At 30.2% G+C, this 14,776-nt stretch overlaps 1 protein-coding gene across 1 annotated transcript; it reads right to left on the bottom strand.

The window, feature by feature from the left end:
* Window positions 1–6,467: 6,467 nt before the first annotated feature.
* LOC108341293 (kinesin-like protein KIN-7I) lies at window positions 6,468–12,819 on the bottom strand. The gene is given in 13 exon segments (XM_052876547.1): window positions 6,468–7,071; window positions 7,509–7,804; window positions 7,901–8,752; window positions 9,525–9,843; window positions 10,895–11,019; window positions 11,121–11,186; window positions 11,275–11,342; window positions 11,439–11,520; window positions 11,610–11,723; window positions 11,823–11,923; window positions 12,040–12,129; window positions 12,322–12,606; window positions 12,718–12,819. Coding segments are annotated over 12 exon segments (2,763 nt in total). The 5' UTR covers window positions 12,563–12,606; window positions 12,718–12,819; the 3' UTR covers window positions 6,468–6,662.
* Between the last annotated feature and the right edge of the window lie 1,957 nt (window positions 12,820–14,776).

The raw sequence follows: 14,776 nt of genomic DNA, 5'->3' as shown, positions 1-14,776 counted from the left end.
ATTGCTATTTTATTCCTTAAATGGTTTGATTTGAAGGGTTTTTTGGAACCATGGTGTGTGGTGTGGTCCACGCTCACTCCTACTCTTACCTTACCCTGTTACTGTTTGTTAGCTGTTTTCTGCACCTCACCTCGGACTCAATGCTTTCACTTATTCATATCACACATTCTAAATGATATATATCATAATCTTATTTTATTCAAAATATTTACTTTCAATGTTTTGTTTTGAAAATAAAACAACTTAATACATTCATAATGTATTGCCGTTAATTTTTAATTGGAAAAGATGTAAACTTTTTAAAAATTTACGGGAAATGTTATCCAACGTTACTTTATATGAGTATTTATAATTTATGATATCGATGTAAGTTATAGTACTTCTTTTACTAATTAGTCAATAATTTCTTTTATAGACATACTAGTTAAAAAGTTAAAGAATCTGATTTCGATAATTTGAAATAGATATCACATAACTACTATTTTTAACTTAAAAACCTGTATGAATTATTGTATTTGTTTTCTATAGATGTAATCCACAGAATATTTTAAAGCTAGCTAGTAATGATTAATATAGGTTGAAGGAACGTCACTTCTACTGTCTTAATATTATTTTAACCACTAGGTAATATAGTTATTTAAAAACTAATTACTAGAGCTACAATAGAGACATTTTTTCTAAAATGATTTTTTTTAATGTAATAAATTAAATCTTAAAAGTCATGAGTTTTGATAAATGATAATGTATAGGTTAAGTATATTTATTCCATTTTTGGATATATGAAAACAAAAATTAAAGTGCTTTTTAAGTATATACTGTTTTTAAACTATTTAGTTTGTTTTAAGTAATTGGATAATAAAAATTGTTAAAAGTACATTAATGATTATCACTTGTCTTTAATTAAAAATATTTTCATTGATAAAAAAACTATAATAAGACCGGATATTTGATAACGTGATAAATGCATTCAAACTAAATAAAATACATCAATTTATTCAGATTTGTGTATTAATTTAAAACTTGAAACTGGTTAATTATTTATTCAGATTTGTGCATTAATTTAAAACTTTGAAACTGGTTAATTATAGGCATGAGTAGTTGTGATGTGAATAACATTTAATATTATGAATGGTGATGGAGAGTACCAAAATAGAAATGGTATCGTGAAGATATGAATTAACATTCAATATCATGAATGAAAGAATGACATAGTAGGAGGTACAGGATTTTATTAGCTTCTATGCAACACGGTTTCGTGTGAAGGATTATATACTATGTTTCTTTTTTTTTATAAATAAATTATGAAACAAATTTTTAGATAATTTTGTTATTAATACGAATAATCAAATTGTTGTTGACTAATATTTTGAAAACTTGAGGTTTTCCTCCTAATTGTATTTTTCATCAACAAGATGTAAAACATAAACTTGATCTAAAGAGCTGAGTTTAGTAAAATGAAAACTATAGGATTTACAAAATAATTTTGTATTTTACTTATATTTTCTTATCATTTGGAATAATCATCACTTAAGTTTACTTTATTTAATAGTAAATGTAAATTAAAATTACAATTTTATACTATGATTTAAGGTTTGTTCTCATGTAATATAAACTTCAACTGTCTATCTCCTTTGTTTTTAATTTCGAACATACTACTAGTTTTTATTTCTGCTATTGTTATTCTGAAATAAAAGCATTTAAATTTAGCTAATATTGTTACTATTTAAATTTTGATTAAGATATAAATAATGTGTATTGATTAAGATAAATAATTTTCATAATATCTTATTGTTTTTAAAAGTTTAACTTGTCAATGTATAATAAATTTATTAGTAAATTTTACTTTTCTTGCCACGGTTTATTTTTTTTATATCTGATGAATACTTATGAAAGAAGTATTGTCTATTATTGAAATATAAAAATGCAGAAACAAAAATTATTTATTAAAAAATATTTAAATAGTTAAGTTCATCTAAGTTATTAAAATTTAGTGTGTGAAATAAGATATTGATAAATGAAATAATAAATTTAATAAATAATAAATTTCGATAAAACAATTCAAATTCATAACTTTAACATCATATTAAAAGATAATTTTAAAATAATTTTAATTTTACAAAACTAATTTGTAAAATATTCATTTATATATTATAAATTGATTTTATTTTAACTAATAAAAAAAATTTATATGAACAACTTTTTTTTTCTACGTTTCACATTTAGTGTTGGGATTAAATTTGAAAAGGTAAAATAACATTTTTAAACCTAAAAAATAAATTAAAAGTTCTTAAAACAATGTATTCCTGAATCTTGTGTTTAAAATAATAAATGAGAATAGTTAAAAGTTGCTACAACTAACCTCTTAAAAACATTAATTTTTTAATTTCTTTTCATGAAATGTTTCTTCTTGTTCCTTTACAAAAAATTTCCAACTTTTGTTTAGCAAACACTAGTAGGTGTGTTTAAAAAAAAGTCAATAAAAGATGAGTTACACTTACTAAAAAAATACATTTTCCAGCAATAAAGAATGATTAACTATGTGTCTTTAAATTTCAATTTTTGAATATTAAATTAAAAAGCAGTGAGTCCATGTTCTGTTTAATGGAAATTATATAAATCAGTGTAAAATGAATGGGTTAAATTTATGTTCATTTTATAAAATAAGCAGAGTATGTTGAAGAGAGTATATGATAGATGGAAATATGAAATTGATGAAGATAGAAGGAAGAAGCAAACATTACCAAACTTTTTTTTATTATGAGAATGCATATACTACATTAAGAGAAAGGTATCTCTTCATAAAGAAGAATGCATATACTATTATCCATTCTTCATTAATTTCAGGAGAAATTATCAACCTCACTTTGCTATCAAACCTTTTATGGTAGTTTTCTTTTGTATTGTGTGTTAGGTAATTAAAAAAGGTACAACATCACATTCACTTCAAAGATCCACACAAGAGTAATTTCAAACCCTAACTAACCATTCAACATTTTTAGGGCTACATTTGCTATTTGATATGTTATCATTTAATGCACAAAACTGTTTTTTAAATGATGATAGTTTGTGTAGTTCACATTTAAATAAAAAATAATTTGGACCCTTTTTCAATAAAGGAAAGGAGTATGGTTTTGTAAGAAGTTGGTGGGTTGACTTTATTATGTATCCTCCAAATATAAGAGAGAAGAACTCAGACAAATAAAACAACATTATAGTGCAGTCCATACAATTCCATGAGCAGACATATCCTTACCTTCAAAATCTTTGGACCGCGTCTCTTTTATAAACAAAACAAACACTATGAATATATTTGTAATTACTTTTACTTTTTAATGATAATTTTCTAAATATTCTAATCTTAATTCTGACATTTGATTAGATTATTTTAAAAGAATTAAAGGATTAGTAAAATTTAATACAAGTGATTGATTTTCTTTACATTGAACTTAAAGGAAGGGGCTTCATGGTTCACCCACCAAATAGAGGGAGTTGGTTATTGGAGACTTGTATCATAAATGGGTGTAGAGGGTAGCCAGCATTGTAATATCAATCAACCCATTTTAGTTGTGAACACAATAAGTACAGTTGTTATATTAGCATGTCCTTATTAGAAGATGAAAATAACTACTATATTAAATTTACAAGAAATAGAAGTGGTGAAAGCTCATATTTCAATAATTAGTAAATAATCTCACCGAAGAATGAAAGACAACTCAAAGACACTAATGCACAATGATGATACAGATATTTTTAGAAGAATATCCAAAGCGGCTACAACAAAATAAGTTTATGATATATTGGTTATAAAGAGAAAACAAAGAAAGTGAAATTATTGGTTCAAACATTATTATTATGCCAAAATTTATAATTATTTGTTGAAATATTTTTTTTTCTAGTTAAAAACATAATAATTTAAATGTCACCATTCCATTATAATATAATTTACGGGAGAACTTGTGATAATCCAAAATTCTTATTTTTCAAAAGCTTCATTCTTCTCTCCAACTTTTAGTTCTCTACAAAAATTTTATTTTTTCTCCCAAATTTCTTATTTAGTTATAGTTTAAAAATTCTATAAGAACTCAAAGTCAATTTCTCTAAAGTGAGTTCACATTTCTATTCCTTATCAGTAGAGTAATTTGTTGTTTCTTAAATCCAAGTGTATATTTATACCCTCATTTAACCTTTAATCTTGGATTTTTAATTGATTTTTATCCTTTGAACATTTATTTTAATTAGAATTTGTTATAATTGTGTTTATGAAACATGAGATATAATAACATGTTAAAGATAATTTTTTAGTTGCATAAATGTTCTTTCTATATTTTGAGGTATGCCACTATAATTGTACCTAAGTCGACCTTATAAAGGTATGAAAATAAATTATTTAAGACTTCATGACATCTTAAAAATAAATCCAAAAAATAACAAATCATCAAAACCACAAAAATTCAAGTCAAACATTGTATGAAGAAGACAAATATGAAAAAGTGAAAGATTTTGACTAAGCTAGGAAGAGAAAATGAGCAACAAAAACTGGACCTATTTTCCTCCATAAAAAAGGCTTTGATAATTCAAGAATATTTATGATGCCATATAAATTTACCTTTGAATTGAGTATTGTTATGTTGTCAAATTTGTGTTATACCTTTCAACTTAGGTCACCAATGTTACAACTTCTAGGTTTCTCTAGTCACCATTCTTCTTGAGTTGACCAAACCTCTCTTGAGAGCACACCAAACACCACTGTAGCTCCATCCCTTCTGTTTGAGTCATATATCTGGGAAGATGAGCCACTCTTTCACCACATAAAACCCATTATATATGCAAAATATTTCCACCACCATCAAACTTACGCAACTACCAACCCATTTGGAAGTCTCCACCTTGCTTAAGTCATATATCTTAGATGAGCTTATACCATCATTTGGTATCAAACCCTAATTATTAAGTACCACTAGAACAATCATGACAATGAATCATTGACTCTTTGTGGCTATGGGCGGTAGTTTGTGAAAAATTTTCTTATTAGAAGTGATTTATAAAGTGGTATGTAGTTATTCTTTACCTTTCATATTTTGTAATTGTAGTATATTGGGTTATAGTTGTTAATAAGGAATGTTTGTGAAATTTTGTATGGAATTAATAGTCAAATTAGTTATTTCTAAGACAGTGGTGCTGGGCGGGAACTCTAAATACAAATATTATAAATAATTATTTTAAAACCTTGCTTGAAGTAGTTATGTGTGGTTGAGTCATAATAGTTATTTTTTATGGAAAAATACTATTGTGTAACGTGTCAAAGTGTATTGAAAGAAAATTGGGATTGAGATTATCCTGACTCAACTAATGTCTAACTCATATAGAGTACCACATCTATGTGGTATCAGTCGAAGGAAGCTCTAGATGGAGACCATATGATATGAAATATGATCATACTTAGGAAGTTAGTAGGGTTAAACTTGTCATAACTTGATTTGACAACAATGGTCAATATCAATGGAAGATTTGGTAGCAAGCATGATAGGTGTAGAGTTTTACGAGTTCATTGAATACATTAGTTTTTCAGAAGCAAAGTTTCTATTTATTGTGTTGTTTGAGCTACTTCGAGTTGCATGTTGTTGGAACCTTGTGGGTTGATACTTAGTAATTGATTTTTGATGATTGAGAATTTTTTATGTTATTAGGTTAGTTTATAAGGTGAACAATTTGTTGTTTCAACCAATTTGGATTGAGATTTGAATTAACTAGTTAGATAGAGTAGTTGGAATTGATGTTGATAATTAATGTAGATTAATGAGAAACATATGTGATTTTTTTATGTTGATCCTTAAGACAAAAATGTTCTTTGAATGAGTAATTGATTAATGAAATTATGAAAGACATAAAACATGCTAATCTAAAAATTGGTTCCTCTCTAAAAAATAAGCCAATAACATTATCATATGTTTTTATATATTGTTTTATATATATATATATATATATATATATATATATATATATATATATATATATATATATATATATTAGTACAAAATAACAAGTCTTGAGTGAACGAAAACTTCGTGATTTTTAAAGTTGAAGAATTTTCTATATATGTGTATTATAGTGTATATTTTGTTGTCCCTCCTTCGTTATATTTTATAGAATGTCTAAATTTTTTGTAATAAAATAAATGAAAAATCGTAAATATATTTTATAATTTTGTGTCTGATTATATTCTATATCAATTAGATTATATCTAGGAGAAAAATTTAGCTAAATGTTACATAATTGATATAACCACAAGATATTGTATCCTATAAAAGAAAGAAGAACTTCTTAATGTTATAAGGAAAAAAATACGAAAAGGAAAAACTGATGCGTGTAAAGAGTAGAGAGTTGGCTATAATTTTGAAAGTATTATGAACTTATTTTATTTGGTAAATAAGATGAATAGAAATATTTTATAATTTTTGTAGAATTATTCCATATTTATACATTAACATTAAATAACAACTTATGTAACTACAAAAAATTATAAACTTTATACAACAATAATTTTTCACCTCTTTCCATGGTATCTCATTTTTCATTTCTGTCTCTGTATTTTCCTTTTTCTTTTTTCCATAAATATTATTGGTATCATTTCAATTTCTCTTGCTGAAGATCATCGGGATTTCTTACAAATGATATTTCTTTTTTTTTTTTGGTATCCCACTATTCATGGTTTTCTCAGATGTCAGTGGGAAGAAGGAAAGAAAAGGCTGAACAAAAAATTGAGATGATGTGTCCTTGGGAGTATGGGATTCCTAGGGCTTCCAGCGGGATAAGAAGCTTAATCCAAATATTTTCCTTGAGGCCTCACCCGAGTTTATAAAACCAACCAGCTTCGCAACAAGTGCTGCACTTTCCCTTACGTGGTTCAAATCTTCTGTATTCGTCCACAAGCACCATGCCAACTGTACACTTCTGTGCTTAGATTTCAAGTCCACACCCCACTTCACGTAAACTTCGTTTCTTTCCTTCCACGAAAACTTCTTATGCACTTGCTTGCTTAGCATTTTCCTCTCACGATTCAGTGCCATCAAACTGGTCAGTAAAAAGGACAAAAACAAAATGAAATATTATGACAAATATTTTTACAGTACTATTGATGTAAAGTTTCACATGGGATGATTAAGAGCTTCATATTTTCAGTATCTTTTTAGCACTTACACAAGCATGAGTATGTTAATAATATCCAGTTTTACTATATAATCCCCATTGTGATGTATTTGCTTCGAATTAATTCTCAACATCTATGATCTAACTAGTCCTTTAAACATTCCACTAAGAAGAAAAAAATTATAAAATTTCATCTCAAAAAATGTGAAGACTACATAGACACAATGTCTTGCATCAACAAAAATAAGTCACATGCAGGGGAGTGCCCTGTCACAATGAGAATCAACCAATCTGATTGATAATATTGGCAAAGATAAATGCGAATTGCATGTTTAAACTCTTATCAAACAAAAATATTTTACCTTGAATTAGGTGTGACATCCGAACCATGTCCTGTACTGTTTGTTGCGCTAAAAAACGTGTCCTTTAAGAAAGACAAACGTCTGAGCTCTACATCAAAGTACACTGCATCCGAAATTTCGCCTTTGATGAGAAGAAAAAAATAGGACCTATGTACCAAGGGTATATTACATGCATCCCAAAGTTGAATTGTATCTCTCAGTTGCGTCTCAAAATTCCAAGGCGCCGGAGTTCCGCTGAAACTGACACCTCTGACTCTGTTCACACGTTTATCGGTTCCAGATGTTCTTGCTCGTACCTGATAAATAAAATAAAATTTAGAATTATTGGAGTAGTATAGCAAAATGGACAGACAGCATTAGAGTATGTGTTAGTGGGTGCGTCTGGTGCTTACCATAATATCATCCATGCCCTCGTCCAGTGGCTTTTGCCTAGCCCTTTCGTTCATTCCTACAACAAAATTGAGGACGCTGGAAGTATCCTCCGCATCAGAATCCCAAAGGGATTCTACGTCTTCAACTGAAGCCTTCCTCTCTTGAATTGAAGATCTTTCTCTGGAAGACTTTCTTTCTGTGGCTTGGAACTTTGATTCGGGTAGCTTGTCCTCATAGCAAACCGAACTATAATTAGAGCTTTCCCTTTCAACCTCAGTTGGGAATGTGCCGGATACCTTTTCCGGCTCCTTGAGTTGAGGTGTGGCAGGTTTCTGCTGCAAATTACTTATGTGAGGATGTTTTGAAGATTCCTGATCCACCTTATCTATTTGAGTAGAAGACCCACTGGGTTCCTTTAGGAGGTCCACAATAAGGTTGTTAGTATTATCTACGACAGCAGGATTTAACTGCTCATTCCCTGAGGATGATTTAACATCTATTTTATGGTCTGTTTCCACTTCTTTTACTTCAATACATGGAACTTCCTTGCAGTCATCTTCAGGTTCAGCAGCTCTGCTGGCCATCTCCTCCCAACCCTGACACGGATCAGGCCCAACAAACGTTGGAGAACTGCCATCCAAGAGAAAGTCGTCATCAGAATTTCCAGTATGCTGTAAACTGGTTGTTGTTATGTCAAGATTCTCAGATGCGCTGTCCATCCTGCGAAGGAAATTATTAGCTCCTGACAATTCAGAGGCTGAATGTTTGCCTACTCTTAGAGGTTGATCTTTTTCAGCAGACTGAAGCTTATTTTGAGCAGAAGACTGAAAGAGATCACGTTCCCGAGTCAACTCACTGATCACTTGTTCCATCTGCATGCTTTCGAATCATGTGAGTAAAACAGGATAAACTGAATAAAAATTATAAAAAATGTAACGCTCTACAACAAAATTTTAACATAACCTAAGTGACGTATTGATGTAAAATTATTTCACAGTAAATAATAATAATGATAAACATCAATTATCAGATTCCTTGGCCAAACCATCATATATACCAGAAATTTAAACAATTAATTTATGAATCATATCCATCAATTTTCTCATATATATATATAAATAATGAAACTACTCTTATTATGGTCATAGCTGAAAGAAATGGTCATGACGTAGGCGTTCAGGCTATTTATTTTTTGTCCCAGCAAAACCATGGAATAAATTATCTTTAACCTACAAAAAGTATAATATTCAACTTGCTGGAAAATATAATTCAATTGAATATACTTCGTATATAATTTTTTTTGGTTCTATAAATTTAAATTAGTTTTTTAATTTTGTAATTTAAAATATATCATTTTAATCTTCTTTTAAATATTGTTATATATTTTTAACGTGTATAATAAATATTTTTGGTTAAGTATTTACTATAATTACGTGTTTAGGTACGTACAAGACGTCTGGACAAAAAAGATTAATTTTTTTTTCAAGTTTTAAAGAATAAAAGATTAATATTAATTTGAAAATTTAAGAAAGATACTTATTTTAAATTGAAAAAAAAACTAAAAATATTAAAACGATATAAATGACCCGCAACCAAACTAACAGATTAAAACAAAAGAACTCAACTTATTGAATCTGCCCTCACCTTTTGAATTTGGAGTTCTTTCTCCTTGAGTAAGATGGTATTTGGGGTGGAGTTCCTTAACTCGTTCTCCAATCTGGCCAATTCCTTTTGCAGTTGTTTTACCAAAACCTTGTCTGACGTCACTTGATTGACCCGAGCATTAGTAGTCACCTGTTTTGCGCAACCAGCGAAAAGCAGAGTATTTCTTGATTGCTCACTATGGCTCCTTGCAGGACTAATGGTACAAACGATCGCTGTTCTGGCATTGCCACCTAAGGAGTTCTGTAAAATGCGAGTAAGCTTAGAGTCTCTGTAAGGTACGTGTTCATTTCTTCCCTTGCTGCATACAATAAATATTTTAGTATTTAGGGTTTTATACTAAAAAATGCAATTGATGAATTAACAAAGTGAAGAAAAAAAAGATAGAAGGAACTTTAAAATAAGAGAACTTTCATTGATAAAAACGTTGGCCAGGAATATCCAAGTCAAAAGATGAATCAAAACAAATACTTATAGATTTTAAGTCAAGTGATTCGTTGATCAAGTTTAGCTTCTACCAATATATTTTAGTCCTCATCCGATATTTTTATTAAGCTAATATATCCTTCTATACTAAAAAAAAATTAGTCATGCCCAAACTAATAGATTATTTACGCAAATTGAATTAAGTTTACAATGTCCAACTTGAGACCAGGTATTCAACAAAATAGACAAATTAAAAATTTAGATATATTTCAGTCATAACATTTTTGAAATAAATTCGGGAGACGCATTGTTTTTTATATAAAAACTAACTATTTAATTCTTTTAATTTTTCGTTTATTTGAATAAGCATATTTAAGCAGCAGTTTCAATGAACTGTATCAAGATCCTGTCTTTGCATGGCGAACAAACTTAAAGAGAATAAGAAGCAATAAAATATAAAATTAGAGTAACTGTTTTATTTTTCCCTATATCTCTACTATCAGACTGGATCACTGATCATATAAATTCTTTTCTCTTTTTCCTTTGGAAATCTCTATTATCACGGTGTTCATGTCCCAAAAAGATGGGAGAGTGACCTCAAGTACAATGATTGCTTTATGAGATACCGTCTACTGTTTTTCTTTTTTCCATAAAGAGTGATTCATTAGAACATTGTCCACGGGCCGGACTTCATGGATCGGATCCATGTACATAATCATCATCAAACCAGTGACCACATTCAAAGATATAAGAATCTAGATATCGTGCCTTTAGTTTAATCTGATGGATCTTGGTACATACTTTATGTGGTCATTTTTCGGACTAATCATGTTGAGCTATATCACCTATCATATATCACCTAATTTATTAAAGCAATTAGGTATAATTACCCAAATTTTAAATTAGTACGTAGGAGTAAATTATACCTTAGTTTACGGATTACAGTTCCAAGGCTCAGTAAACTACGATTTATGTGGCTACCTTCTCTCAATCTTGTACCAGCTGACAATGTTTGAGCAGCACGTTCACTTCCTGCTAGATCAACAAAATTCTGTACAAAAGAAACCAAATCTTGTTCATTTCATCTACGAGTCAATTAACAGACAGAGACAATCCTACAATAATATATGTGGGATAGGACAAAGATCATACCACACTGGCGAATAGAGCTCCAGATCTTGCGACGTCTGCATAATCACGAGGATTACTTTCAACTGTCTGCAGGAATAATCATTTTGAGAAAATTTAGGAATAAAATGAGAATAATTATCTCAATTACTAAGCAATTTAACGATAAAAGAAATACCAATCGAATAATTTGGTGAGATCTGGAGCTAGCTTCGTTCATCGCTGTCTCTTCCGTTGTCCTTTCAGCTGCAAGAACACACGCATATATGGCTTGAAGTAGAGCACCGGAAAGCCTATAAAGCTGTAAATCGTAAAACAATATAGTAATTGAGCACCCAATACCTGCACATATCGAAAGGAGTCGCTGTAACTGTCCCCTATCTATCAGTGTCTCTTCCGTAAGTTTCTCCACAACTGTCCCTTTCTGTTTGAGGCGCATATATTCTCAATCATTCAAAAGAACTAAGCAAGGAACTCTTCAACAGAGCAATCAAATTATACCACCCAACTTACCTCTGGATCGTCTAGAATTCTCAGTGAAGTAGAACCTGCATTGAGAAGATCTCTAACAGCTTCATTATAGATCTCCATGGAAGAGAATTTGACTACAAATTCTCTGTCTTTATGCTGAAACGTAACAAGAGATGTCAACCTTTCGGCAGCTATCGAAGAACAACACTATCCATTTCATTGCAAGATGAGACCAGGATTTGAATTGTTCTATACCTTCTCTATGTATTCATATATGTCCCTTACTGCATATTCAGTAATGCCGGTCATTGTGTGCGTCTTTCCACTACTTGTTTGCCCGTAAGCGAAAATGCTAGCTGATTACATTTCACCAATGAGAAACCCCTTAAAAGGAAAAAAGAAACCACCAGCCAATACAGCAATAAACACATTACACAATCAGGAATCATCAGACATGAAGAAGATTACTCACAGTTGACACCCCTAACTACAGAAAGGGCAACGTCCTTAATCCCTTCTTCATACACCTGCTTTGTACTGCACTTTTCCCCAAACACCCTGTCTGTTTCCAATACACCATCAGATTAAATAATAATATTGTGACAGAGATTACAAATACCCGGAAAACTGAGATATCAAATTGTGAAAAAAAAAATTCAAAAATCCATAAATTATAACGATTCACGTGAAGCCTAATGATGTCAGTATAGGCTACACATGGACATGGAAGAAGTAGCAGCTTCATGTTTCTCACCAAAGGTATATGTATCCATTGACAGAGGACGCTGCTCTGCATGGCCGTTGTTCTTGAATTTGATGGTGTTGGTAGAAACACATTCCCAATCAGACACATCGTGCCTCGCTCTTTCTCTCTCGTTCAAAGGTCTTACTCTGATCGAAACGAAGATCCTCTCTTCCTCAGCATTTGAAAGTGCAAAGTTCCCCCGCTCCTCTCTGGCGTCCGCCATGGACGGTCTGTCTCTCGTCTTCACCATCCACGAGAAACGCACTTAGCACTCCTAAACACAGCGTCTCAACCCTACAGATAGAAAGACGAAACCACGCAATAATGAAATGTCTGGGAAGCAAATCAACAATTGATTGTATTCAATTAATACAAAAATGTGGATGATGAAATAAACAGAATTACCATTCTCTGCATCCTTGTCACCGGCGGTGACCAGAGAAAGAGAGAACGGAGAGGAGGAAGAGAGACAGCAGAACAGGTTTGGTAATGGATGGCAAAACCGTTGTGTTCTTTTCCACGCTTCTGGATTCCGCACCCACCTGCCAGACATAAAACAGTTACGTTAACCCCGCTAAAATTTTCAAGTTCATTCACTATTTTGACCCTCGATCAAAATCTTACTCATCTTCACGTGTCAATGTCACCCCCTCTCTGACACGTGCCACTAATTTTCCCTTTTTTTTATATATATTTTTGTTAGAGACTCCATAATCCATACATAACTTATTATACGAAAACGAGTTAAGTTGATCTTAAACGTTAATTAATAATCTTACTTAAATTAACAATTCTTTTACTTGCCCTGATATACAAATTTTTATGCCCATTTTATATTAATTATTTTACTTTTATCTTTTTCTAATAAATAATTTTTTCAAAAATGATATATACCCTTAAAAATGGATTATCAAGTACTTGTTAAGTTGTAAGAAAATAATTTATCTTTCTTTACCTCATAAACCAACAAATACCAGTACTATCCCAATCTATGCATACAATATTATTCTCAATCTATAGTATACAATATATACACAATTGTTTACGTCATATTTTATCTATCAAGCAGTCAATAAAGTAGTTCTTTTATAACTCATCTTATGGAATGTTATTTTAATTCCGCACTCTCAATCTTTAATAAATACGTTAATATTTATTTTGGTTGTATATTAAAATTAATTAACATATTTTATGAAATAAATTATTGAAAAAAATATATTTGGATATCTTTTCTCCTTTCTTTTTTAAAATTGAAAAACAATTAAAATTGAAGATTTAAATTTTCTCTCAATTTTTTTGTCAAATAATTTTACTGAGTAAAATATTTACTTAGCTCAAATTGTCAAGAATTCAAGTGAATCTAAGTTTTACATTGAATATAAATGAAAAAGTAAAACATCAATAATGAAAACACATTAATCAATTATCTTAATATTTTGGATTGAGAATGATATCAATTCTGTGTTAAATTCAGATTTCATTAATATTGTGTCTCTTCATTAAATTTCATGTCTCGTCCGTCAAAATGAACGACACTACGAAAAGGTATATATCATAATTTTGTGTCTTGATCATATTTTTATCTCATCATATTATCCTATTATAATGTAAATAACAATTTTACTATAACATTATAGTGCCTATAATATATGATATATAGTTTTAAGAAAAAAATAGAATAGAAAAAATAGAAGAAAAATCGTGAACTATAATTATGGTAGATAGAAATTAGCATTATAATGAGGTTAAATGAGTGACGCAAAAACTACATTTAACAGTTAAATGAGTGGAATTGTGTGGGACAGAACAATGATTCAAACGAAAATCATCATGACCTCAAAAGTATTGTTGAAGTTGATTAAGATAGTAGTGGTTGTGACGATAGGAATGTATGCGACAATATCCACATCCTCAACAACACTGATATCACCATCTTCAACACCGGAACATCTTAGTGACATGAATGAAGGTGATGGATTTTATGATGCAGACGTAATTGGTGAATAGGCCAGGGTGCTCCCATTCCTCAACAACATAAACAGAAATCACCATGATGTATATAGTCATCGCTATCTTCAGAATCTCTTTGTTTTCTCAGGCGAAAATAATGCAGCCTCTATGTGGGATAACAAAATTGAAAAGATCATTCAGATTCCTTACAGATTATTTCTATGGTGGATTCGTCCAGCACAACAAGCTTCTTTACATTAAAAGCCTAGAGCACAATATAGGCATTTAACCACGTTGTTAACATCAAAATAAACCGTTACAATGCGCACAGATCTAAAATAAAATTGTAGTTATAAATCATGGGTAAAAATTTGGACAAGAGAGCTTTTAATTATAAAAAATAAAGCAAAATAAAACTTTGTGTAGAGGAAAATGGGAAAGAGGTGAGGTTAAAATTAAGACGAGCCATCCTATAATAATTTTAACCATCAGAAGGAAGAAAAGAAAACGAGCC

This window comes from Vigna angularis, chromosome 4, assembly GCF_016808095.1.
Source record: "Vigna angularis cultivar LongXiaoDou No.4 chromosome 4, ASM1680809v1, whole genome shotgun sequence".
NCBI lineage: Eukaryota > Viridiplantae > Streptophyta > Magnoliopsida > Fabales > Fabaceae > Vigna > Vigna angularis.
The sequence above is the reverse complement of the archived record's forward strand: the minus strand, read 5'-3'. Positions and strand labels throughout refer to the sequence as shown.